Raw genomic sequence first — 22,467 nt, 5'->3', positions numbered from 1 at the left:
TTACTGGAGAAGGTGAAGGTACTGGAGCTCACCCCAAATGATTCTGCAGTCCATCACAGGTCAACACAGGAACAAACAATCGCACACGTTAACATTCACACCTAAAGGAAATTTTAGACTCACTAGGTAACGTGTTTTGGGGAGGAAACCCACGCGGAGAATTCCACACAGAAAGACCGCAGCTGGGATTCAACCCAGGGCCTATTCACTGTGACGTCAGAGCGCTAGCAGTAGCTGAAGGGATCCACACCGTTTAGAAAGACAAAAGTGGCGATTTGTCGCCTCTAGTGGACAATGGGTAAAAAGCAAGGATGCTGCTTTCAAAGACTGCTCGTAAGTTTCAACCCCTCAGTTGTGTCATTCTAAGCAGGTGTAACAGTAACAACACATAGACCTGGTTCTGGTCTGCGGACATTGTTTAGAGATCGATTTAAGAGCCGCGACAGTGATAAATATTCTTGATTTGGTTTATTTTAATGTCTGATGCTCTTTAAATTGCCCAGTCCGCTTTAATATTTATGTAAGAACATAAAATATGACTAAAGTACGTTAAAAATGTTCGATGTTCACCGTGAAAAAAAAATGTCTTAGCCGTATTTGAATGGAGCAACTGTACGTCTGAACGTCACCATGACCCAAAGCATTCTGGGTAAAACATGGGGTGAGTTGCATAAGTTTCCCCGGCTGCGTCGTGAATGGGATCGGCTGCTGCCCCGTGATGCAGCGGCTCGCCAGCCTCGCCGCGCGCCGGGAGCTCGGCGGCCTCGCCGCCGGGGTGCGCGCCTGCAGAGGCGGCCTCACTTGCGGCGAGCGGCCGGCGGGGCAGCGGCGGAGCGCGAGCGTCTGCGCGCGCGCCTCCATGAGGGCCAGCGGCGGGCGGAGCCGCGCGCTCCTCCGCGACAAACACAGAGCGTTCTGCTCGCGGGGCGGAGCGGCGGGGCCACCACGGGACCCCGACCGGAAGCCCTCCGTCTCCGTGGTCGGCATCCCGGACCCGCTGACCTGGATCCGGTGTAAAGTCATCACGGCCTTGATCGACTTTTACTTTGAGGCAAATATAAACTCAGAGGAGTTTGACAGAGGCGTAAAACAGGTATCTGACAGACAGGGGGCTGCAGGGGGGGACTTTTTCACCTGGTTCAGATTTAATATTTGTTGCTTGATTAAAAAAAAAGTTTATTAAAAGTTTCAAGTTGCTGATGCAATGAGGGATGATGTCATGGGCATGTATTTAAATTCAAACCTTTAAAAACATTTCTGAGCTTTTTTGGAAAGAAGAAAAAATAGTACTTTTCTCCCTTTACTTTACAGTTGTGTTGTTGTATTTGGTGCTTTTAAACTACATTCCAGCACATTAATTTAAGCCTGCAATAATGCGTAACTCAGAAGGAACCTACAAACGGCGTTTCATGAACACGCATGTTTACACACCAAACAAGCTTTTTAACAGTTCACGAGCACATGGACGTCACCCGTAGTGGGACGAGGCTTGGTGCGCTGCAAATTCTTCATTCCTGCTCCAGGCTTTTTCTTTTACAGCTCTTGGTGTCTTAGTGTCATGTTTCCGGCCGAGCCCAAACCACAACTATTCATGTCTCCTCCATGAATCATGTGTACAACGCTCGGCACTTTTGTGTTTTTAAAAGGATGCTACCCACACACCACTACCAAATTGGAGTACCTGATTGGTCACAGTTCAGCGTTGTTGCGATCTAGCAGCCAAGACGTTTACCGGAAGTATTTCCAGCGAACACCTGATTTGTACGTAGAGCCGGTGATCTGATACTTGCATAGCGATGCGTGAATCTGAACATTCTGAACGTGGAGGCCGGAAATTTGGCTTGACGCTTGTTGACTAAGACTTTTTAATCGAAAGTGGTCGCTTAAATGCGAGTCGACGTGGCCGGTATGTCGGTACCTCCAGGGAAAAACAACTCAAAATGGATTTACTAGGGGTGTAAATCAATTCTGTGAAATATCGCAGTATTTTATTTGACAAATCACATCAGGAGCAGCCAGTTTCAATGTCAATATACGGACACAATCTGAGGTTTGGAGCATCAGGCATGGTGGTCTGGCATTAACTATTCAAGTATCTGAACTTTGGCGAAGAATTAGCATCGCGTCAACCAGTCCGGGCTTTGGCCCGTGATTCAACTCTTAAAACATTGTGATGTATTGTCTCTGTTGGGTTATATCGTGATACCCATCATGTCGCCAGACTCCTGCCAATACACAGCCTTGGTACTCAGTGGCATCTCACAGCCCACTTCTCTTCTTCATCAACACTTGTCCTCTCCAGGCTTTGGTCCATGTCTCCAACAAGATGTCCAGAGGACGATACCATGAGCTGAGGGGGCTGGTGTCCTATGAGGTATTCTTTCTACACAGCCTCAGTCTGATGTTCGTCCAGTGCCATAGATGAAAACTACCGCTAAACTGTTTTAGATGGCGGAGTACGTGGAGAAGAGGTGCAGCTCTCTTAGCGACGCTCAGAGGAAGCAGCTCTCCGTCGACGAGGACGATATAATATTCATGCTGCCAGAAGACATCTCTGTGGTCTTTGACCAGTCCGGTGAGCTGTCTGTGGGGAACTCACTGATTTAAAGTTCATTTTCCTTCATCCACAGAGGAAAAACCCATCAAATTTTAAAGTGTATAGCCTAAAATCACAACAACAGTCGTCTCGATGGGCTTTGTGCGGATAAATAAATCCAGATCCACCTTTCTGTGTAATCTTAACCCTTGTGCTATCCAGGGCACGTTTCCATTGGGAGTTGGGTCATCTAGACCCACTAGACAGTGCTCTGAACCTTTTTTCTTCAATGATTTGTGATCTTCACTTGTGTCCATGGATTACATGAATTCCTCTCCACCTTTATCATGGTAGGGAGAACATGTCAATGTAAGCAGAACTTTAGCTCCATGCAACATCCTTTCGAATACTGTTTACGCATTTGACGCAATTCCAACGGATTGTAGAGCGGAGGAAAGCAGCCTTGCCTATGCAATCCCCTACTAACGTATTGTGTTGCATATCGGTGCAAAGCTGACAGGAAAAGTCATGTTGATTACATGAACAGTCGAGCAGTCGAGGAGTTATGGTATGTCAATGAACGTCTGTTATTTAGGTGTCACCGGTGACTAAAAAGGGTAAGAACTGGATTATGTTCTGCTCTTCTTACCAGGATTTATGGATGGAAACGTTTTCGCTTTGACCAACAGAACCATTAAAGTCCCACTCTGATTATTGATTGATCTATTATAAAATGGAGCATTCAGCCGCACCTTACCGGAAGCTTGGATTTATCCAGATTGTGTTGCACAATGAGAAATTAACGTTCAAGCTTAATTTTCTTTATACACGTCAAAAAAATGCCACAAGGACATGTTAAACAGACCAATAGCACAATTTCATGAGTCTAGAAAATACTGTTTAAAGACCAGAAAAACTATAAAGCTTCTTTAGCGGTTCAGAATCTGTTGGTGTAAATGATTGGTTGAGTTTGGTCACCTAATCAATGTGAAAGATTTACTTCTTGAACTCGTGTGTACGAACATCTTTAAACTGCCATGTCTGGCAGCAGAACAGACGCTGTAAACCCTCTTTGTCTTCACAGGGAGAAAATTCTGCTTTGTCGTCATGAGATTTTGGCTACTGTCGTCGCATGAAGGTCCTGAAGACCCAGAAGGTTCAAAAATCTTCAAAGTGGCTCCTAGTAAAGAAGCAGGAGGCCAACAGAAAAAAATTGCAACTGCAGTCTATGAGTAAGTATATGTGCAGAATGTAGTATTTTGTCTGTCTGAGGGGTAAAGGAGTCTGTCTATAAGAAACATTTTCATAAATGTTTGATATGTCAGTTTTGAATACAATTTGTTGTTTTGAATACGACTCTTGCTAGTCTTGAATAGGAATTTTCCCCGGTTAACAAACTGTCAAAATTAGATTAACTGGTAGCTGCCAGTTAGCCTACTTGAGCTCACAGTTAGCTAAACTGTTTTTGTCCTGTTACCCTTTTATTATCAAACTATTTTAACAGACATGCAGTTGTTTTTTAGTTTTGATTTTTACACCTGATACATCTGCTAATCCTTTTTTGGACCGTTTTCCACTACTTGGGTCAGAAACTATCCGCTGGTGCATCGTTTGCACAAGCAGCTGTTGACGCCTGGAACCGACCAAACGCGGCAACAGATCGCTGTATTGTGACCGCTTTTGTTCCATTTTAGGGCAGCACGTTATGAGGAAAACTCCCGATATTAGTTATCAATATTGCCATGACAATATAATTGCGATACATGAACAAATAGCAAAACAACCAAAAACATAAAACAGTTTAAATTAAATTACAGTCAACATACCTTAAATGATATACTCAAAATGACCCTCGTCTACATAGGTGGCGAGTATCTAACATAAAAGGGCTCCATCTGATTGGTCAAATACATAAAGAGATGTATTTGATTCGTTGTTGTATTTGATTAAGGTGATCATTTTTTCGCAATTTTCGACGACTTCTGCGATATGCATATTGAACAGCTTGATGTTGCGATAACGATAAATCTGGCATTTTATTGAGCAGATCTATTCCATTTTCAAAAGTGCTTTGGCTATTCCTTGTTATTGAATCAGTAACATTCTAAAAAGTTCTATTTTATTTACCTTAATACGCATGTGCACATTTGAACTATCGATGCTTCCTGGCTCGGTGTGTGTGACCCCGTGACCCCGTAATGTATTTTTGACAGTTTGTCTTGAGTACGAAATTTCCCGGGTTAACAAAGAAAAGTCGTATTCAAAACAGCAAACGTACAATTAAATGTTGTATTCATACTTTTTTGCAAAGTTGCGCACAAAGTATTAATTTAAGCGAATCGTTGTCTTTATGAATATGATTGACATATTCCTTACCCCATATCTGTCCTTTTCTTTTTCTCCTTGTGTTCAGATGTTAGCTTTTTATTATTTTCTGTTGCCTTGCCCCCAGCATACATGTTCACAAACAGATTTTAAATAAAGTTTAATTGAACTCAGCTAAAAAATTACAGAGTAGTCGCATTTTCATTTGAGAAAGTGCCCTCACATTGATAAATATTTTTGAATGTTTTTATTCTTCTCCAAGTATCTCCTAAAAGTTTCCCGCTCCATTATCACCACAGACAAGCTGGTCTTAGTTCAGGACGAGACTAGAACCAAAAACCTTCAGGTACGGTCTGGTCCAGTCCGATATTTTAGTCCTTTCCATTATAAAAAGGAACCCGTTAAGCCGGACCGAACCGTACCATTTTTTGACCCCCAATGGTTATAGGCCCATAGAAAAATGGAACGGGCCAGTTAGGGCGGAGCTACTGTTGAAACCCGTTGATCAGCTGAAGGTCATTACGACAAACGAAAGCTCCAGGAAAGCATTCTGTATTCCTCTTCGCCGCATGTAACCGTCTGTCAAACAACATTAAACGCTTTGTAAATGTGAAGTACGAAAAGTCAAGCAGGAAAAAGAAGAGCAACTGGATGACCTTCGTTGTTAGTTCACCCGGCATGCGCCGTGACCGGACCAGACCGCTCATTGGAAACGAGGCTTAAGAGTTCTTGAGCAGTTCTGAATTTCTAGAGTAAAGCGGCTTCTCTTGACCTCGTTCCAGATTCCACAGAGAGGTAACCAGCGGAGCTTCTCCAGACTGGAGTATCACGACGGTTTGGCACTGGAACTGGGGCCCCGCAAAGTGATCCGTCTACAAGGAGCTGTTCTTTTTAAGGGGGCTAGAGAAATGGACTCTTTGGACCACATAAAAACCGGAGCTGTTTGGACCTGTACAGACCTTAACAGTTCATGAATAAACCAAGTGTACTGTCCGAGTGTTCTCCAGTGCCTTCAACTGTGTTTCTTATTTGGAGCGTCCCTCCTCAGAGAACTGAACTTCATATGAAATAAAGTTCTTTACTGTGGTTTCAGTTACTGTTCTGTTGCAGAATTCACTGCACTTCCGTGCCTTTTTTAGTCATCAGATCCCAGGTTGATAAAGGACATTAAGTTGTAATCAAACAGTACAGACTCCTAACAGAACAAACATTTTCATTTGACAATATTTTAGCGAAGATATTGCAACAAGAGTCCTGGATTCGGTCCATTTCTATTTTTATTCCCCCCTTATTTTAAATAAATATACTTTATTTGATCATGCAATTTCCGATAAATAATTCAATATAAAAAATTGGCACCATTTTGTTTTAGCAATGTGGTTTTTGTTGCTTTGCTATTTTTTTCAGATTGACAGGAAAACACGACAAAATAAAAGGTGATAGATTTGAAGTTACTTCAAAGTAAAGTTAAAACATGGAGTCAAAAAGATCATTTTTATATGGAATTACACTGCCTTGCAACAGAATTCATCCCCTTGGATTTTTGTCGCTTCTATAAATCATTCACGGTCAATAAAATTAGTCTTTCCTCACACAAATTTATTAGAAAAAAACCTTCAATGTCAATGTGAAAAAGGATTCCTACAAAGAAATGTCAATGAAACAAAAATGTAAAATCAAATATAATTGCATAATTATTTACCCCCTTTTAAATGTAATGGTCTAAGTCAGGGGTGTCAAACATACGGCCCGCCAGGTGGTTTAGTCCAGCCCACACATGAAGAGTAAAAATCATAAGGATGCTTAAAAAAGAAAGCAAGTTTCTAGTCCATTCCTGTGGCGAGTTATGATTTTTTAAAGAAATAAAATGCACAATTCCGCCTCTAGGGGGAGCAAAGGAAAATCTTAACAGGTGAAACAACATAACTCTGCATGTGCCAAAAACGAAACCTAACAGCTCTGTGTCTGGGTAGGTTTGGTTCCCTGTGAGCTTCATCACTGAAGGATGATCAGTAGTGACACCCTAATGACCAAAATGTTGTCAAAAAGAAAAAAAGGTTGAAGTGAAGTCCTGAGCTTTACAGGAAAATGGAAAGCGTTTTATTTGTTTACGGAGCTGAATGCAATATATATATATATATAATACATTATATACATTCAGTATATATAAGAATATATACATTCAGCACCACTATGAGACTCTCCCCAAAGAAAAGTTTCACCATTTGCAGTTAAAAAAAAAGATTTAGCAACTATTAGCTGGACCGATAAATAACCATCTGGATTTACTGAAGCCGTGACGTCAGTGATGGAGCAGTGACACCTAGCTACCTTATTGAAAACAAGTAAGAGCAAACATCCAAACCATTTTCTGATGGTGAACGTATTGAAAAATGCTGAAGGCTGCAGAAGTCTTGTTCCCAAAAAGCAGTCGACCTTAAACATGAGTCTGTCAAGAATTCCGATCAGATCCAACATCTCTGTAAACATGGGCAGCCATATGAAGGAATCCAGTCATTTATTGTATTTTCAGTCACTATTGATGAAAGCACAAACATCACATATGTACAGCTGTGCATATTTATTAGAGGTGATGAAGAGACCGTCACAGTGGAGTTTCTTGAATTGATGGACACAACAACAACTGATGACATAGTCAACTCTCTAGTTACTGTGCTGGACAATGTTGAAGTGAACTGGTCACATTAAATAATTTTGGTCACTGATGGCGCCCCATCAAAGGTCAGGAAGAAGGCAGGTGTTGCCAGAAAATTCAGGCAGAAATCAGGAAAAGATTCTTATAATAATAATAATGGACATTTCATTGTGATTTGCACACTTGAATGACAGTAAATGTGTTTCTGCACAGGATTTGAATCATCATATTATCAGTCTGGTGAAGTTTCAGGAGAGAAAGGAGGTCAACTCCAAACTCTTATGTTCACAAATGTTTGCAAGTTTAATTTAGTGTGATTTTGATTTTCGTTTGGACGTTTACATTTTAGGAAGACGTTTCATTTTTTTCTGTAGCCCCTCTAGAATTTATTATCAGGATTGCTTCAGTGTCAGATTTAAAATATTCAGTCTGTATAAAATTGAATAAACCAATATTTTTTAAAGTGATATTAATTTTATTTAAGATCCATTGGCCTCTGTGAATGAATGTGTAATAAGAAATGATTAAGCTACCATGTTGGTTGAGGCATGTTTTCCAATTGGGTAAAAAAAACAAGAATAAAGCTGTTATTTTGCCTTTACGCTACTGGTCCGGCCCACTTGAGATCAGACGGGTTGAATGTGGCCCCCGAACCAAAATGAGTTTGACTCTCCTGGTTTAAGTCAATAGAAGTCCATCCAATTTAGAGAAATAAAGATCCCCTGAGGGGCGTGGATGTGTCCCAAGGGACTGAGTTATAAAACACCAGTCTATGAAGGGTGCTGATACTGGTGGTGGGGTATTCCTGGCTACCATTTCCCCATGAAGGCAGAAGAACACTCCAAGCAACTCAGAGAAAGGGTTGTTGAAAGGTAAAAGTCAGGGGACAGATCAGAGACACGCTTAAGTTGGGTTGTTGATAGGCCTCTACCAGAGGAAGTTTCCTTGTGTTGTTGGGAAACAATTTAGTTGAGAGTAAAGCTTACTTTAATGTAAAACTTAGTTATGTTTTCTCTATCTACCTGTGCTCAGGTAAAAACAGAAATGAGGAAAAGAAAAAAGCCCCCGACTGCTGCTGCTGTGGGTGCGACCCTACCAGAGGAGCTGTCCGGTGCTGAAAGGTTTGTTTCAATTGGCTCCTGCATGGCCGTCCACTCTGCATTGCTCGCCTTCCTTTTTGAGCATCAATTACTCATTTGGAGGCGTTAGCAGATCTAGATTATTTTAAGTATCTTTTTTTCATAGAGGAGAAAAGATGATAGATTTGATCTACCTGGTGTTCTCCAATGCTCCTGGACGCACCGCATTACATTTAAAATAAAAGTGGAGCAAGACCCTGCTCATTAAACAATAGCCTTATCGGAAAACCGCAAGTTCAGTTCCCACCTTGACCACCCATGTGTCTAAGTCGCTGAACCCCATGTTGCCTTTGGTGGACATAGGTTGGCGCTAGTGTTTGGCAGCTGATGCGTGAGTGACTGTAAAGCATTCATGGCCTTCAAGGAAGGCAGAAAAGCGCTATTTAAAGTAAACACCATTTACAATTTATCATGGCAGAGAACGGCAGAGCCAAGCTGCGGTGTTCGGAGCTCTCTTTGTGTGCCGTTTGAACAGTCACAGAACCAAACTTCATTTCTATCCTTTATTCTGGATCAGAGACTGTGGAGCGGAGTGAATGGGCCAAGTTGGTTTCAAAACAGATCTGCCAAAAGGTTATAACCTAGTGACTCACGCCCACAAGGTCTCTATGCCTCCTTATGGTTCCAGGCATGAAACAATGACAAAGTAGATCAAGTGTTTGTGCAGGAACATCTCCTGAAAAGTATGTTTCCACTGAAGCAGGCTGCGACGTTACTGATGTGACAAACGCCACAAAGCTGCATTAACAGCAGCTAATTTGTGCGTAATGACAGGCGTGGAGGATTACTCTAATGTTCCTGTGTAGCAGGAGGGGGTCTGTGTGCGAGTGGGGGGGTGTATGGTTAAGCATCTCGTCATAATGAGATTAAATAAGTGCTGTTAGCTTCAAGTCATGGATACAGTGACATCACTAAACAATTTATGATGGCTGTGCGTCACCGAGTTTGATCAAAAACAGGCAGAGAAGACAGAAAAGCTAACGTCTCCTCACAGTAATTTCACTGTTTCTGTATTAAAATCATTGGAGGAAGAAAGCCAAACTGTGTCATTAATCGCATTAAGGCAACAATCCTTCGGATCATTACACGTGTCTTTATGAAAAAAGGAAAACTGTATTATATTCTATCTCCACAGGGTTCGAATTGATTGACAGGTGAGGATCCATCACGCTTACAGTCCTCTGGGTCAGCTTCCCTTCAGCGCAGTCCGTCAGGATTTACACAGAGGCATAACGGAGAGATGAAACGCTCAGCCGCAGCTTTTAAGACAAAAGCTTAGAAATCTTTTTTGGTTTGTTTGTAAGAGAGAGGCCTGCAGCCTGTGGGAAAGATCCTGATCAGGCGGAGGAAACCAGAGACGTGAAACTGAGAACAGACTTAGGAGGTAAACGTTCGCTTCCACAGACATGATGCTGTTGTCACAGCGCGTCGTATACATGGAGCTCAGTTTTCTGAAAGAACCCTGCAGAGACGGCCTTTGAAGGGAAGAACCTGAAATGCACAGTTGGTTGCAGAGGCGGAGGATCGTGGATGGAGAGTCGGAGTCCGCCCAGCGGAGGTTGGATGTAGAGGCTCTGTGAAAAAGCCGGCTTGCTCTCTCCTGGAAGTGAGGGGTATTAAAGGGCGGAGCCTATTGCAGGTGATAAAAAGGAAAGGCTGACGGCTGCTGGCTGTTGTGAGCTCTTGTGGAGAAAGGGACAGGATGAAAAGCTAGGAAAGGAAGTGACATTTACTTGTGGATTTACTGGGATTAGTTGTTTGAAAATGGAGGGATTTTTAGCTTTTTTCTATTTGGATAAAATGTTAAGCTGAAATCAAATATTTTTATTCTTCCGTGTGTTTATTTATTACTATGGAAGAATATAGAAGTCCTTAATCCCGACATGTTTTCCTCAGAAGGTGCGACCCTACCAGCTGTCGCACACACCTGTCAGGTGACCACGTCCCCCCCGTCTTCCTGGATTTCTTTACTCCAATGTCAAAACCTTTTAGTTTCTTTTTGACTATAAGTGTTTTAAACAGAGAGAAGTGGATTCTGCTAAGAGGAGTTTATGGCAGTGGGACTAAGGAAGTTTTATTTTGAAAAACGATTAGATTCTCTCCACCACATCCGGCTCGTTCTTGACAGTCGCTCTGTCACAGGGTTGAAAATTCATCCACTGCTTTCTTAAAAGCCCCCAAAGCGCAAAGTTAAGAAAAAACAATCGCATATTCTTTTGGCAGAGCCAGAGAGGAAACAGAAGAATATACCTTGACTTCAAAATAAAAGAAAGCTGCAATTAACAGACAAAAACCAAGAGTCTTTACTCCACATGTGGATTATTTGTGACAGTTGTTCCTACAGACCATAATAATAATGCAGAATATTAAGCAACCATCTGTTTATTCTTACAAGGATGCTGCTAATACAGTTGTTCAAGCTGTGGATTCACATTTATTATTATGTTTAGAAAATACCAGTTTTAGTAACTTTTGAATTTTTTTTATTCATGGTCATGAAGTTGGCGTTTGATGTTTTAGCTTCCACTTTGACAGTTATGGGTTAGAATCACATTTTAATGGTTCCTACATGCTATTTAGTGTATGAATAAAGTTTAAAGCAGCTGCAGATGTTTTATAAAAGGATGAAGATAAACTTAACTCTCAAAAGTTAAGAAAAGCTGGAGGCCAAAAATAAATTCAGACTCCAACTTCAGGCCTGTACAGACCGGTCTGGGAAAATACTGTTTGACATTAAAGGTTGGAGGCCACCGCCCCCCAATACTGGAAGGTTCTTGTCCTTTAATGAGTGTCTCATCTGTTGGATGTCTGAATCATTTGCAGCGTAAGGCTTTACTGAAAAGTGAGATGAGGATTTCATCTTTTTAAATGTTTTCTAGATTAGGATTTTGTCTTTCCATAAACAGAAACTTTATGAGAAAAAAAAAAGTTTGAATAAAAATATTTATTTTATTTTTTGACAAGAACAAAAACTAAATGCATCCATGCTCCCCATTTTCAACATGCAAGAACAAAAATAGACAAAAATGATGTTTAGTTAAAGATTTACGTAATTATTCAAGGTAAATTTATTGTCATGAACTTTACGTTATAAAAAAAATACCAGAGTTATGATCTTCGACACTCATACTTATTCATAACTCCTATCATTGAAGGCACTTAATTCAGGAACAGGCTGCGACGTTCCCCATAAAGATCCATCTGACAAATTAGAGATTATTCTATGAAAATGTGTTTTTCTTTGTGGATTTCTGACTTCATTTGCTTTCATTAAACTTAAAAATGGAGAAATATCCGATAAAGAGAAAATACGCTGACGTTACATTGCTTTTATTTCCTTTAGTGTGTTACGAAAAGTCTCCACACAAACCTCCCTGTTTGGACGTTTCATGGACGCCAGCGTCCAGGCTTCCTCAAATGTCTTCTCTGAAATGTCCACACCAACATTCCTGAAGATCTCTGAAATCTGAAAAAAGGTCAAAAATAAACACTTTTCTGTCGTTTTTAAATCACACTTTCTTCGCTTCAATACACAGAAAACAAAATCTAACAAGATGCTGAACGAGTTGTAATGTAAAAATATAAGTGCCTAGAAATTTCTAAAGACAGCTCAACGAGCAGACCCGTCTAATTAGGTCAAAGTTCACCACAATAATCAAAGAGGACTGAGCAGATTATCTGAATCCAAGGATTAGCAGAGGCAGATCCACAAATGTCAACATATATGTGAGAAGTCTTTATTAATTTCGTTCAAATCCCAGCATTCAGAGACAGACGAGCATCCTTCAACCAGAGGAGAGACTTTACCTCCTCCTTGGAGCGAGGACAGAGGAAGTGCTCCTCATGAACTCCTCTGAGGGCGTGAACTGATGGATGTAGAAGATCTGCTGCTGTGGACGAGTCTCCGTAGTTTGTGGTGTCGCCCATCCTCTTGAGGCGTGGAGCTGGAAGATCGGAGCGAACAGATGGGACGCCGGATGTGCGGCTATCTGTGGAAAGGCACAACACACAAAAATGAAGGGAAAAAAAGAACGAAAAGAAAAGAGTTTGGTACTTAAATTCTCCCTGGACTGACTTGATGTGTGACTGACAGCCCCGGTGAGAGAGGAGGAGGTCATAAACTGGTCTGGAGCTGCGCTTGTTCTTGTCAGTGTTTTGATGGGCTTCTCGGTGCTGCCGGGTCTAACTGGCTCCGGATCTTCAGGCTTGATCGAGGCCTGAAAGAGAAGCTGCTGTGCTGGTTCTGATGGGCAGGACTGATGTTCTAAGAAAGAGAAAAACAACACAGAAGCTTTCTCAAAATAGGCAAAACGTGCAGGACTCCTGCATAAGATTTATTCAGACTCAGAATTCTTTGTCATTCGTGCACAGCATGGACGATGCACTGCAGAGCAAAATTAAGTTCCTGCGGCCACAAAACAAAACAGCATCTAAACATTACAAGCAATAGAAGGACACAGACAAGTCAAAACGGGTTAGTGAGGCAGACGCAACATAAAGACAAACAATTCAGCCGTGCAAAGAGATTATGTGCAAAAAGTGGAAGGAGAAATCAGAGGATGAACAAAACCTGAGGGTTCTGCAGGAGTTCAGGAGTCTTACTAAAACCCTTAATAAACAGAATTCCACCATCAAACAGAAAAGGTTACAGAAATACTTTTATCTTGTTAGCATCTATTTTCAGATACTTTAATCTTTCTGCTATCAATTCCGTTTTTGTAACGACTTTGAAAGCCAAAGGATTAGATGTGAATTTTCTGGCCTTTCATAACCATATAAGTTTTATTCATTTACCTATAATCAATATTCAAACTTTCAGTAGTCACAGGATCAAGCTTCACGTGCTTTTTGATTTCTTTTTTCAGAACGTCTAGATTTTATACTGAAAAGCTCGTCACTTGTGGTCCTGACAGCAGATTTCAGCACTTTTCCAACTTAACAAGCATTTAGAATTTATTTTGTAATTTTTTTGAAAAATTCAGATGCATTTTCGGTTGAACAAACATTTAAAACGTGATCTTTTTCTGAATGTTTTTGCTTATTTTTGTTGCCGGTCTAACATTTCTCAGCACTGTTTAACGTGTTATGCAGGTATTTAGCTCATTGAAGCAGTGCCGGTTCTAACTCAGACTATTATGCAGGCCATGTACGGTCCACTTCCCATCATCCAGGCAGCTGACAGCTGACAGGCTGTTCAACACTAAAGCCCAGTGGAAGCTAAAGCTCTGTTTCCAGCCTGTAAACCATCTATGAGGGCAGCACATCTGTGTCCGAGCTGCCAAAGTCTTCATGACGTCAAGCTAGAAAACTGAACACGTAGACTATGACAGGACACAGACTCCACAGATATCTAAATCGTTGCTGCGGGGCAAAAACTCAGGAACTACCTGTCGATCCCGTTCTGTCACTCCAAACATGCAAACAAACATCCTAAAATGTCAGAAGAATCTCAACCAACAGAATATTTGAACCATCAAAACAATGTTTTATTGAATCTAACATATTATGTTAGCATATAGAAATCTAAGAGAAACCTTCCTGAATTTTTCCATTTAATCCACAAACACCAGGGTTTCATAGACTCCAGCTGGACCCGTTTGAGCAGCCAAATGAGACGACAACAGTTAGAGACGCTGTCCTATATTTGAATGTTTTCTGGAGAAAAAGTATATTTGTGTGTTTCTGTGTCAACAAAAAAAAAAAAAAACCTGCAATAAACATCCTTCCTGGAATATCTTAAACGGTTCAAGGATTTGAAAGACCAAAAGTCACAGCTGGAAAAAGCTGAATATTTTAATAGTTGAATGGTTAAAATAGCTGAAAGTTGTAAAAGGAGTTAAGCGGCAAATACTGGTGGAAGATACTATAATAAAGAAACAGGAAAACAATGAATGCTTTATAGCATTAAAACAATTATGTGGTTATTCATAAAAGTCAAATAAATTAATTAAATCGTGTTTACCTGCTTTTTTTGGCAGCAAAGCTGAGTAAAAAGCTGCAGAGTCACAAAACAGTGTTTGGGAGCCTTTGGAGCAAACCATTGCAACAAGTGAAGGGGGTGGGGCTAAAGTTTATATTTTATGATTTTGTCCAGTTAGTTTACCATGGCATAATTGGTCTTTACAAATGTGTAAATATTTATACAGAATTACTATTGAAAGTATTTTGATGATTTATGTATACATTCAACTTTTTTGTAAATTGTTGTTCTTTGTGAAGTTTCTTGGTACTGAAAAGAAAAACCCAAAGATAAATTAAATAAATCTGCATTTATTTAAAAATTCACAAAATCCAAGTGAGCACTATTAACATATACCATCAACTCTATTTTGTTTTTATTTATTTTTAAGTTAAAAACAAATATTATAATTATTATAATTATTTTTAGCACTTGGCGCATCTCATTTTTAGCCATATTTCCTGTTTTTCAGCTTCCTAACATGCGTCTCTTCTGCCCACATTTAAAGGGGCAAACACTTCTGTTTGCTTCCATCCAGCCTGGGTCGGTGAGAAGCCGTGCGGCTCACTGACCTTTCCGCTGACCGCGCAGCTTCTGGCTGTGAAGGGGCATCAGGTCCTTCCAGTTGAGGAAGTTAGCAAACTCTGTGAAGCTGAGAAGTCCGTCTTTGTCTGCGTCACAGTAGGCCAGGAGCTGATCCACAACCGCTTCCTTCACATCCAGCTGGAACTCACGGAAGACCGCCTTCAGGTCGTCCTTGTCGATCATTTCCTTTCCTTTCTAGTGATTTACAGGTTCACAGAAAAATGTAGATAACTAACTTTTGGACAGCAACATTTTTAACAAACGATATCAATCTGGTGTCTATCCTTTTTGCATTCTACTTTTAGATAATAGAACATTAAAGAACACAGGTGAAAAAGGGTTTTTCTGGTGTTCTATCAGGCTGAACCTGCTCCTGCCTTGTCATAATGTTGGAAGGCCTTCATCAAAGAGGGAAAGTTCTGGAAGTTGAGATTCCTGAGGTGGTGTCTCAGGGCTTGGACCTGACCACTCCAGCTGTCACGACCTCTGGTGTACTGACCCGGCTCTGCGCAGTGGATTATTTCTCCAGCTCCTGTGAAGGGAGGAGCTACGTCATGAAGATATTTCAACTATTTTCTTGGATGTGTCTTTGTTTTTATCAGCAGATCTACCCGTGTAATCTGGTGGCACAACGATTCCAAAAATGTGATCGGTTGGAAGCGGTGGAGCATTTAGTTTTCTGCAAGCAAAAGATATTAATTTAAATATTGCGTACATTTAACAGAACAGGTCACAAAGGAGGTCAAAACTAAAAATAAATAATAAAAAACCTTACATGTTCTCAACTTTTCCAAACTCCAGTGCCAGTTTTTCCTTGGTACCAGATCTCTGCCAAACGGGGTTTGGATTATAAAACCTGTGCAAAATAATCCCATCAGATTGAAGAGGACTGACTTGAACATATGAAGTCAGTAGAGCAAATGAAGAACAAACATCACATTGTTTCATTCGTCATGTTATGACTCACTTCTGTGTCTCTCCGAGCCATTTGAGGGTTTTCCCAACGATGCGCCCGTCGTTGAAATGTGGCGTCGGGATCCCAAACCTGCAGTCGTCACTGAAACATCTGGAGTCGTATTTTCTATTGAGTCGCCCTCCTGGAATGGACCAAAGTGAAGAAATTGGGTTTGGTTCAGTGCAGTCTGACATTCCTCCAACAGACTGAGGAATCTGGATCCTTAAGCATCCTGCTTGGTGCTGCTGCAGAAGCAAAAGTGTCACTCCTTACCAACAAAATAGTCCTTGTGGCTTCTAACGTCCGTCTCCATCTCCTCTGCGGTTTTAGAAGGGTTTATGATCTCACGCACATCCAGCCCTGCATCATTCAGCAAAACAACTGTTAAATATTTTGTTTTCGTCACTGAAACTTTGACTCGACTACATTTTAAAGCTGCATGTTTTTTACTTTACCTTTAACCGTCTTTGTACCAAATATGGTCGTGCCGTCAAACCAGGAAGGAAGCTGAGCTGGTTGGTCTCGTGAGCGACCCAGCGGAGCTTTCCTTCTGGAAGCGTACACAGACTCCTTGACCTCCAGCATCTTCTCTTGGAAGAGCGTCTTTTGAGGAGGATTCAACAAGCTCTGGTCCTGAAAAAAAAAAACATCATTTGTACTTGCATCTTTAAATTTGTATTTATATTTTTTTCCATATTTGTTGCACTTTTGTCATCTCGTGAGTTTAATATTTCTCTTACCTTATTCAGGTTTCTTTGAACATACTGACAGACCGGCCGACAACAAAAAAAACCTTTGATGGAAGCAGTTTGAAAAGCTGCAATAGCTAAAAGATCTAAATAAATAAAAATATACTCTGCATCTACAGAGATTCAAGAACAGATGAGGAACAAAGTCACAAGGAGATCCATGACCCAAACATGGAGGAAACATGGAACAGTGAAGATCCAGAGAGCAACAAGAACACAAGGACAACTCATCCAGGAGGTCATCAGAGGAGCAGAAGACGGTCAAAAGAAGGACTCGGCTAAGATCAGAGCTCATGATCCAACAGTCAGAAAGAGACTTTTGAACAAACACGGATCCACGAGACAGTTCAAGGAGGAAGACGCACAGAAACATCTGGATCGTACACAAAACCTCTGGACTAACGTTCTGATGAAACACAAGAGGAATTTTCAAACGTCTCAAACTGAAGAAAAATCACATCAGAGCAAAAACTGAATCTTAAGAAAGTAAAAAGACTCTTGTTTCAAGAGAATTTGTCTTTTTTCAATCTTACAAGAAAAGCAATTTTATAAAGTTTTTTTCAACAGCAAAATAATCTTAATTTAAGAAAACAAGCCCGATTGACTAGAATATTTTTCTTAAATGAGGAATTCTTGGTAAGACTCTTTCATTCCCCATTAGCAGATTTGTTTTCTTATTTGATTTTTGATTTTGATTTTATTGATTTATTTCAAGCATTGCAGTCAAAGCAATAAAGAATTTACACATATTTATCAAACTCATTACAGAAATGATGAAATGCATAGATTAAAAAGACAGAAAACAAAACAAAAATCTTACTTAAATCATATATGCTTAATTGAATATAGTGATAATTAACTGAGGTATAAGTAGAGTTTGATTTATTGCTTGAAAAGGAGTGGGAAGAAGCAAGCTTATATAATCCCCCCCCCCTACTGAGTTCATTCATTTGATAGTTTTACAGTGTTTTATATACGGTTCTGATCAGATAGATTCTTTTCAAGTAACAAAATCCAGTGCCTAGAAATGATTGATGATCTTCAGAAAACATTCATTCATGATTTCAGTAAACGGTAACGATACCGATATTTAATAATAATTGATTATCATTAGAACACATGATAACATCAAACTAGTAATTATTGCTACACATTGCAGATCAAGTAAATAAAATCAATAGCTTATTGATTGTAATTCAAACATTTAAGTAATCATTATTGCACATTAGAATGTAAAAGTCATTAGTTTTAATTAAAGGATCTTTGATTATTTCACCACAATCAAGTTCACACATGGATTTGGAATTATTCAAACACCTGTTGATCCTTAAATCCTCTTATCTTCATATCCTGAAATAAGAGTTTCTTTATACATTTTCTTGAATATTTGAACATTTTTTGAGCTCATTACATAACCCGTTCCAAAGTTTAGTGCCACACACCGACACAGAAACTTTTCTTTGTGGTTCTTATCAGTTTGATCTTGAAGTTCCTACATCCCCTTTGGATATTGAATGGTAACGATTTCCAACTGGCTCTGTATAAAAGTTGTGCAGTGTAAAAATCCACAAGGTCATACAGTTTTAGAAGTCTTGATTGATAGAATAGATTGTATGATCAAGATATCCGGCTTTATGTACAATTCTGACGGCTCGTTTTTGAAGTAAAATAGAGAGGATGTAGTGAACTCTTGTAATTATTCCCCCAAATTTCTATACAGTAGGTGAAATATGGTAATATTAAAGAACAGTACAATAAATATCTACTGTTGTATCCTAATATATGTTTAGATTTATTTACGATTGAAATACTTTTTGAGACTTTAGTTTGTATGTGTCTGATGTGAGGCTTCCAAGTTAGTTTGTCGTCGATAAAAACCCCTAAGAATTTGATTTCTGTAACACTTTTGATTAAGACATTATTTATTTCAATTGAGAGCTCTTAATTTGCATTGAAGTTTCCAAAAAACATCACCTTGGTTTTATCTAGGTTCAAAGATAATTTGTTGTAATCCATCCATAATTTTATTTTATTTAACTCTGTGTTCACCACCTTGATAAGTTCCCTCTGATTGTCTGTAGAATAGAATATGTTTGTGTCATCAGCAAATAATATGAGTTTCATAAGCTTTGAAACATTGAATATATCATTTATGTCAATAATGAATGGCAACGGGCCCAGAATTGATCCTTGTGGGACACCACAACTTACCTCTTTGGTTTCTGATGTATGTATGTGTTTCATCAATCTTCACAAATTGTTTTCTTCCCGTTAAATAGCTTTTGACCCAAGTTAACGCTAGTCCTCTTATCCCAAACACTTCCAGTTTGTCAAGTAGGATGTCACGATTGAGAGTGTCAAATTCTTTTTTTAAGTCAATGAAAACTCCAGCTGCATATTTATTTTTGTCCAGAGCGTTTTTGATTTCCTCCACAGCATCAATGATAGCCAATGAGGTAGATCTATTTTCTCTAAAACCATATTGGTTTTCATTTATAATGTTATGTTTTTCAATGAATAAAGCTAATTTATCATTGAATACTTCTTCTAAAATTTTTGAGAATTGTGGAAGAAGAGAAACAGGTCTATAGTTTGTAAATTGGTGTTTGTCTCCACTCTTATAGATGGGAATCACTTTGGCTATTTTCATTTGGTTTGGGAATCTCCCAGTTCGTAATGATAAGTTACATAAGGATGTTAGAGGCTTAGATAAACTATAGATGACTTTTTTTCTGTGTGGAGTTTGCATGTTCTCCCCGTGCATGCGTGGGTTTCCTCCGGGATCTCCGGCTTCCTCCCACCGTCCAAAAACATGCTACATAGGTTGATTGGCAACTCTAAATTGTCCATAGGTGTGAGTGTGAGAGTGAATGGATGTGTGATTGAGGATATTCCACCCTGCGACAGACTGGCGACCAGTCCAGGGTATCCCTTGCCTACGCCCAAGTGGCCGGGATAGGCTCCGGCAACCCCGTGACCCCGAAAGGGAATAAACGGTTAAGAAGATGAATGAATGACTTTTTTCACCACCTTCATATCTATATCCTCACAATCTTTTGAGTTTTTACTCTTGAAATTATTCACAATTGATATCAGTTCATTTTTGTTCACATCAGAGAGAAAGATTGAGTGTGGGATCCTTTCGATGGGTGGATTATTGTCTTTGCTAGTTTTGCATTTTGGAATTTCCGCTGGCAACTCTGGACCCACGTTTACAAAATAGTTATTGAGACCATTTGCTGCTACATTGATGTCATAGCTTTGACCCTTCTCATCTGTAAAGTAATCTGGATAAGTTCACTTTTTTGTCCCATTTTTAATGATGTTATTTAATATTTCCCAAACTCGCTTTACGTTGTATTTATTTTCATTCAGTAGATTATTGAAGTACACTTTTTTACTGTAACGTGTTATTTCAGTTAGTTTATTTTTATATGACTTATATCTTTGTTCAGTTTCTCTTGTCCTCTGTTTTAAGAATATTTTTATAGAGGTTACTTTTCTTTTTACAAGCATTTTGTAGACCGGTGGTTAACAAAGGACATTTGGCAAATTTGTTCTTGAATTTATAAATTGGACAGTTCTTATTGTAAGAAAAGTCTTATATAAAGAAAGTCAGCCAATGTGGTAAGAATGAGTTATTCTTTAGGGGACTGTTTTTGCAGTGAGCAGTCAAACATGGTGGTGGTAGTGTGATGATGTGGGAATAATAACCATGAATTCTATCAGGAAAAAAATGTGCTTCAGGAGAAAGTTCACAACCAGGAAATGACCTTTTTCTCTTTGGCAGAACAAGAATGAAGGAAAACCGTAGTAAAGAGTTTTAAACTGGCACATAAAAACCTGGATTTAACCCAACTGAAATGATGAGACATGACCTACGACACACTCTATCAAATTCTCACGAGAGTCTGCAGTAAAAACAGGCTGCAATAAAAGTAAAAGGAAAAATATGTTTTGCCAGTTTTTCCAGTTTTAGACATTTCAAAAAAAATAAATAAAAAGCAACTTTGAACAACGGTAGGAAGCTTGACTTTCTGTTATAACTATACAAATTGTTGTTTGTCCCTAAGTTTCTTTTTCCTCTGTGCTCAGTGTTGGACTTGTACTTGTTTTGTGATGTCACATCTATGTTTTAATATAAACTAGTGTTACTTTTATTTTTAACTTACATTTGATCATTTTTGAGTTTAAGCGTTCTTTTACGTCAGTTGTTTTGCGTCTGCATCACTCACAGAAGGAGACGGTTTGGTGGAGACGCCATGAATGAGGCTGCTGGCGACATCTGGGTCACCGGCCTTCCCTCGGTGTACTCTGACAGCTCCCAGGCCAGGATGGATGCTGCTGCGGACTCTCCTCACAGCCGGGGGCGTTGGGGACTGAAAAAGACCAATTTCAGCATCAGTGAAGTTCACCTTTTTATTAAGAGGCATAGCAAAGAGGTGTGCACCATTTTTACCTGGGGAGTCCTATCAAATGTGCTTTCAGAATAAACCTACCCTTGAATTTTCTTGTAGGCAGCTGGCCACGTGATCTCCTTTAGGTTTCAGTTTTCCTGCCTGTCAATAAAAACAATATTAAATTGTAGGGGGGGGGGGCTCTTAATTATTTTTTTCCCTTCTTGTCTTCCATTTTATTATTAGTCTGTTTAACCACTAACAAAACGTTATAAATATCGGGGTTTTATGAGAGTTAACCGTTAGGCTAATGTAGCGTTAGCTTAAATTCATCTAAGTTTAACTCACCCTCGGCATGTTTCGGTGAAAAGCGGAGTCAGCCACTTCATAAGTGGAGTAGCTGTTAGTGAAATTCATCTCCACGTTGAAGAAAAAAAAACTTATGACGATTCTTTCAGAGGATCGACCATCTGAAAGTTTTAATGACGCCCTCAAAGCACCTGTTTTAACCACCGTTGCTTAGCAACGGGGGTTACCCGACGACACAGCGCAAACAAACGGATAGTTTGGTAAATAAAATAAAAATAAAAAAATTTAAACGTGTAAACTTGTACCAGAAAGATTATGTCTTTAATTCATTTTTTGGTAAGGGCTCGTCTTCTCTTATTTTCTCTATTTTTTATTTAATAAAGTTTATTTAAACGTTATTAATAAAGTTTACTTAAACTTTATTTAAAATATTATTTTAAAACATGTTTTTTTTTATTCTTTTCTTTTCATTATCAAGTTTCCCATAACCAGAGAATGAATTAAATACATGAAAAATGTGATGGAAAACGTTTAACTATAAAACTTTTTAAACAGTTTCTCTTTATTCCACTTAGATTAAAAATGCAATAATTGTTGTGTTTGTTTTTAACAAGAAAAAAAGACAAAAAAAATTAGCATGGATTACTTTTTTCACACAAATTAATATATTTGTCTGAAATTAAAATTAGAATTGACACATAAAACCAGCGATCTTTGTGCAAAAACAAAGTTTCACATACAAAAAAAAGAATAATGTGGAATAAGATTATTTTGTCATAACCACAAATATCAGCATCTGAAGTTTTTTTTGATTGTTTAGAATAGATGGTATTTCTATGAGCAGAGCGGCTAAAGTT

General features: G+C 39.3%; 2 protein-coding genes across 3 annotated transcripts; one reads left to right on the top strand and one right to left on the bottom strand.

Annotated features, from left to right (window-relative positions):
• The first annotated feature begins 607 nt into the window (after positions 1 to 607).
• si:dkey-82o10.4 (m-AAA protease-interacting protein 1, mitochondrial) lies at positions 608 to 8,568 on the top strand. Of its 2 annotated transcripts, none has more exons than XM_004078398.5 (5): positions 608 to 1,093; positions 2,303 to 2,374; positions 2,449 to 2,575; positions 3,621 to 3,768; positions 5,644 to 5,953. In XM_004078398.5, the coding sequence occupies exons 1-5, from the start codon at positions 719 to 721 to the stop codon at positions 5,726 to 5,728; spliced, it is 807 nt and encodes a 268-aa protein (XP_004078446.4). In that variant the 5' UTR covers positions 608 to 718; the 3' UTR covers positions 5,729 to 5,953. The 2 variants fall into 2 exon arrangements, with proteins under 2 accessions (XP_004078446.4, XP_078789432.1); XM_078933306.1 differs by lacking the exon at positions 5,644 to 5,953 and adding an exon at positions 8,550 to 8,568 and having other exon boundaries at positions 654 to 1,093.
• Positions 8,569 to 11,970: 3,402 nt separating this feature from the next.
• On the bottom strand, positions 11,971 to 21,986 carry efhb (EF-hand domain family, member B). The gene is made up of 13 exons (XM_004078522.5): positions 21,650 to 21,986; positions 21,404 to 21,463; positions 21,140 to 21,283; positions 16,611 to 16,788; positions 16,429 to 16,515; positions 16,168 to 16,297; positions 15,976 to 16,056; positions 15,812 to 15,879; positions 15,578 to 15,732; positions 15,188 to 15,395; positions 12,732 to 12,920; positions 12,464 to 12,645; positions 11,971 to 12,122 (listed from the first exon to the last, which is right to left on the bottom strand). The coding sequence occupies exons 1-13, from the start codon at positions 21,716 to 21,718 to the stop codon at positions 11,976 to 11,978; spliced, it is 1,698 nt and encodes a 565-aa protein (XP_004078570.1). The 5' UTR covers positions 21,719 to 21,986; the 3' UTR covers positions 11,971 to 11,975.
• Between the last annotated feature and the right edge of the window lie 481 nt (positions 21,987 to 22,467).

Source organism: Oryzias latipes, chromosome 16 (genome assembly GCF_053564925.1).
Source record: "Oryzias latipes strain Hd-rR chromosome 16, Olatipes_Hd-rR_3.1".
NCBI classification, from domain to species: domain Eukaryota; kingdom Metazoa; phylum Chordata; class Actinopteri; order Beloniformes; family Adrianichthyidae; genus Oryzias; species Oryzias latipes.
Note: the sequence above shows the minus strand (reverse complement) of the source record. Positions and strands in the feature narration are given on the sequence as shown.

What these genes read in the sequence shown, in the direction of transcription:
- si:dkey-82o10.4 (XM_004078398.5), top strand. Translation starts at nt 719, where the DNA reads ATGCAGCGGCTCGCCAGCCTCGCCGCGCGCCGGGAGCTCGGCGGCCTC. An exon ending in TTGACAGAGGCGTAAAACAG is followed by an intron (nt 1,094 to 2,302) that starts GTATCTGACAGA and finishes TGTCCTCTCCAG; the next exon opens with GCTTTGGTCCATGTCTCCAA. An exon ending in GGGGGCTGGTGTCCTATGAG is followed by an intron (nt 2,375 to 2,448) that starts GTATTCTTTCTA and finishes AAACTGTTTTAG; the next exon opens with ATGGCGGAGTACGTGGAGAA.
- efhb (XM_004078522.5), bottom strand. Translation starts at nt 21,718, where the DNA reads ATGAATTTCACTAACAGCTACTCCACTTATGAAGTGGCTGACTCCGCT. An exon ending in CCTTCCAACATTATGACAAG is followed by an intron (nt 15,396 to 15,577) that starts GCAGGAGCAGGT and finishes GTAAATCACTAG; the next exon opens with AAAGGAAAGGAAATGATCGA. An exon ending in GTCCTCGCTCCAAGGAGGAG is followed by an intron (nt 12,123 to 12,463) that starts GTAAAGTCTCTC and finishes ACCTTTTTTCAG; the next exon opens with ATTTCAGAGATCTTCAGGAA.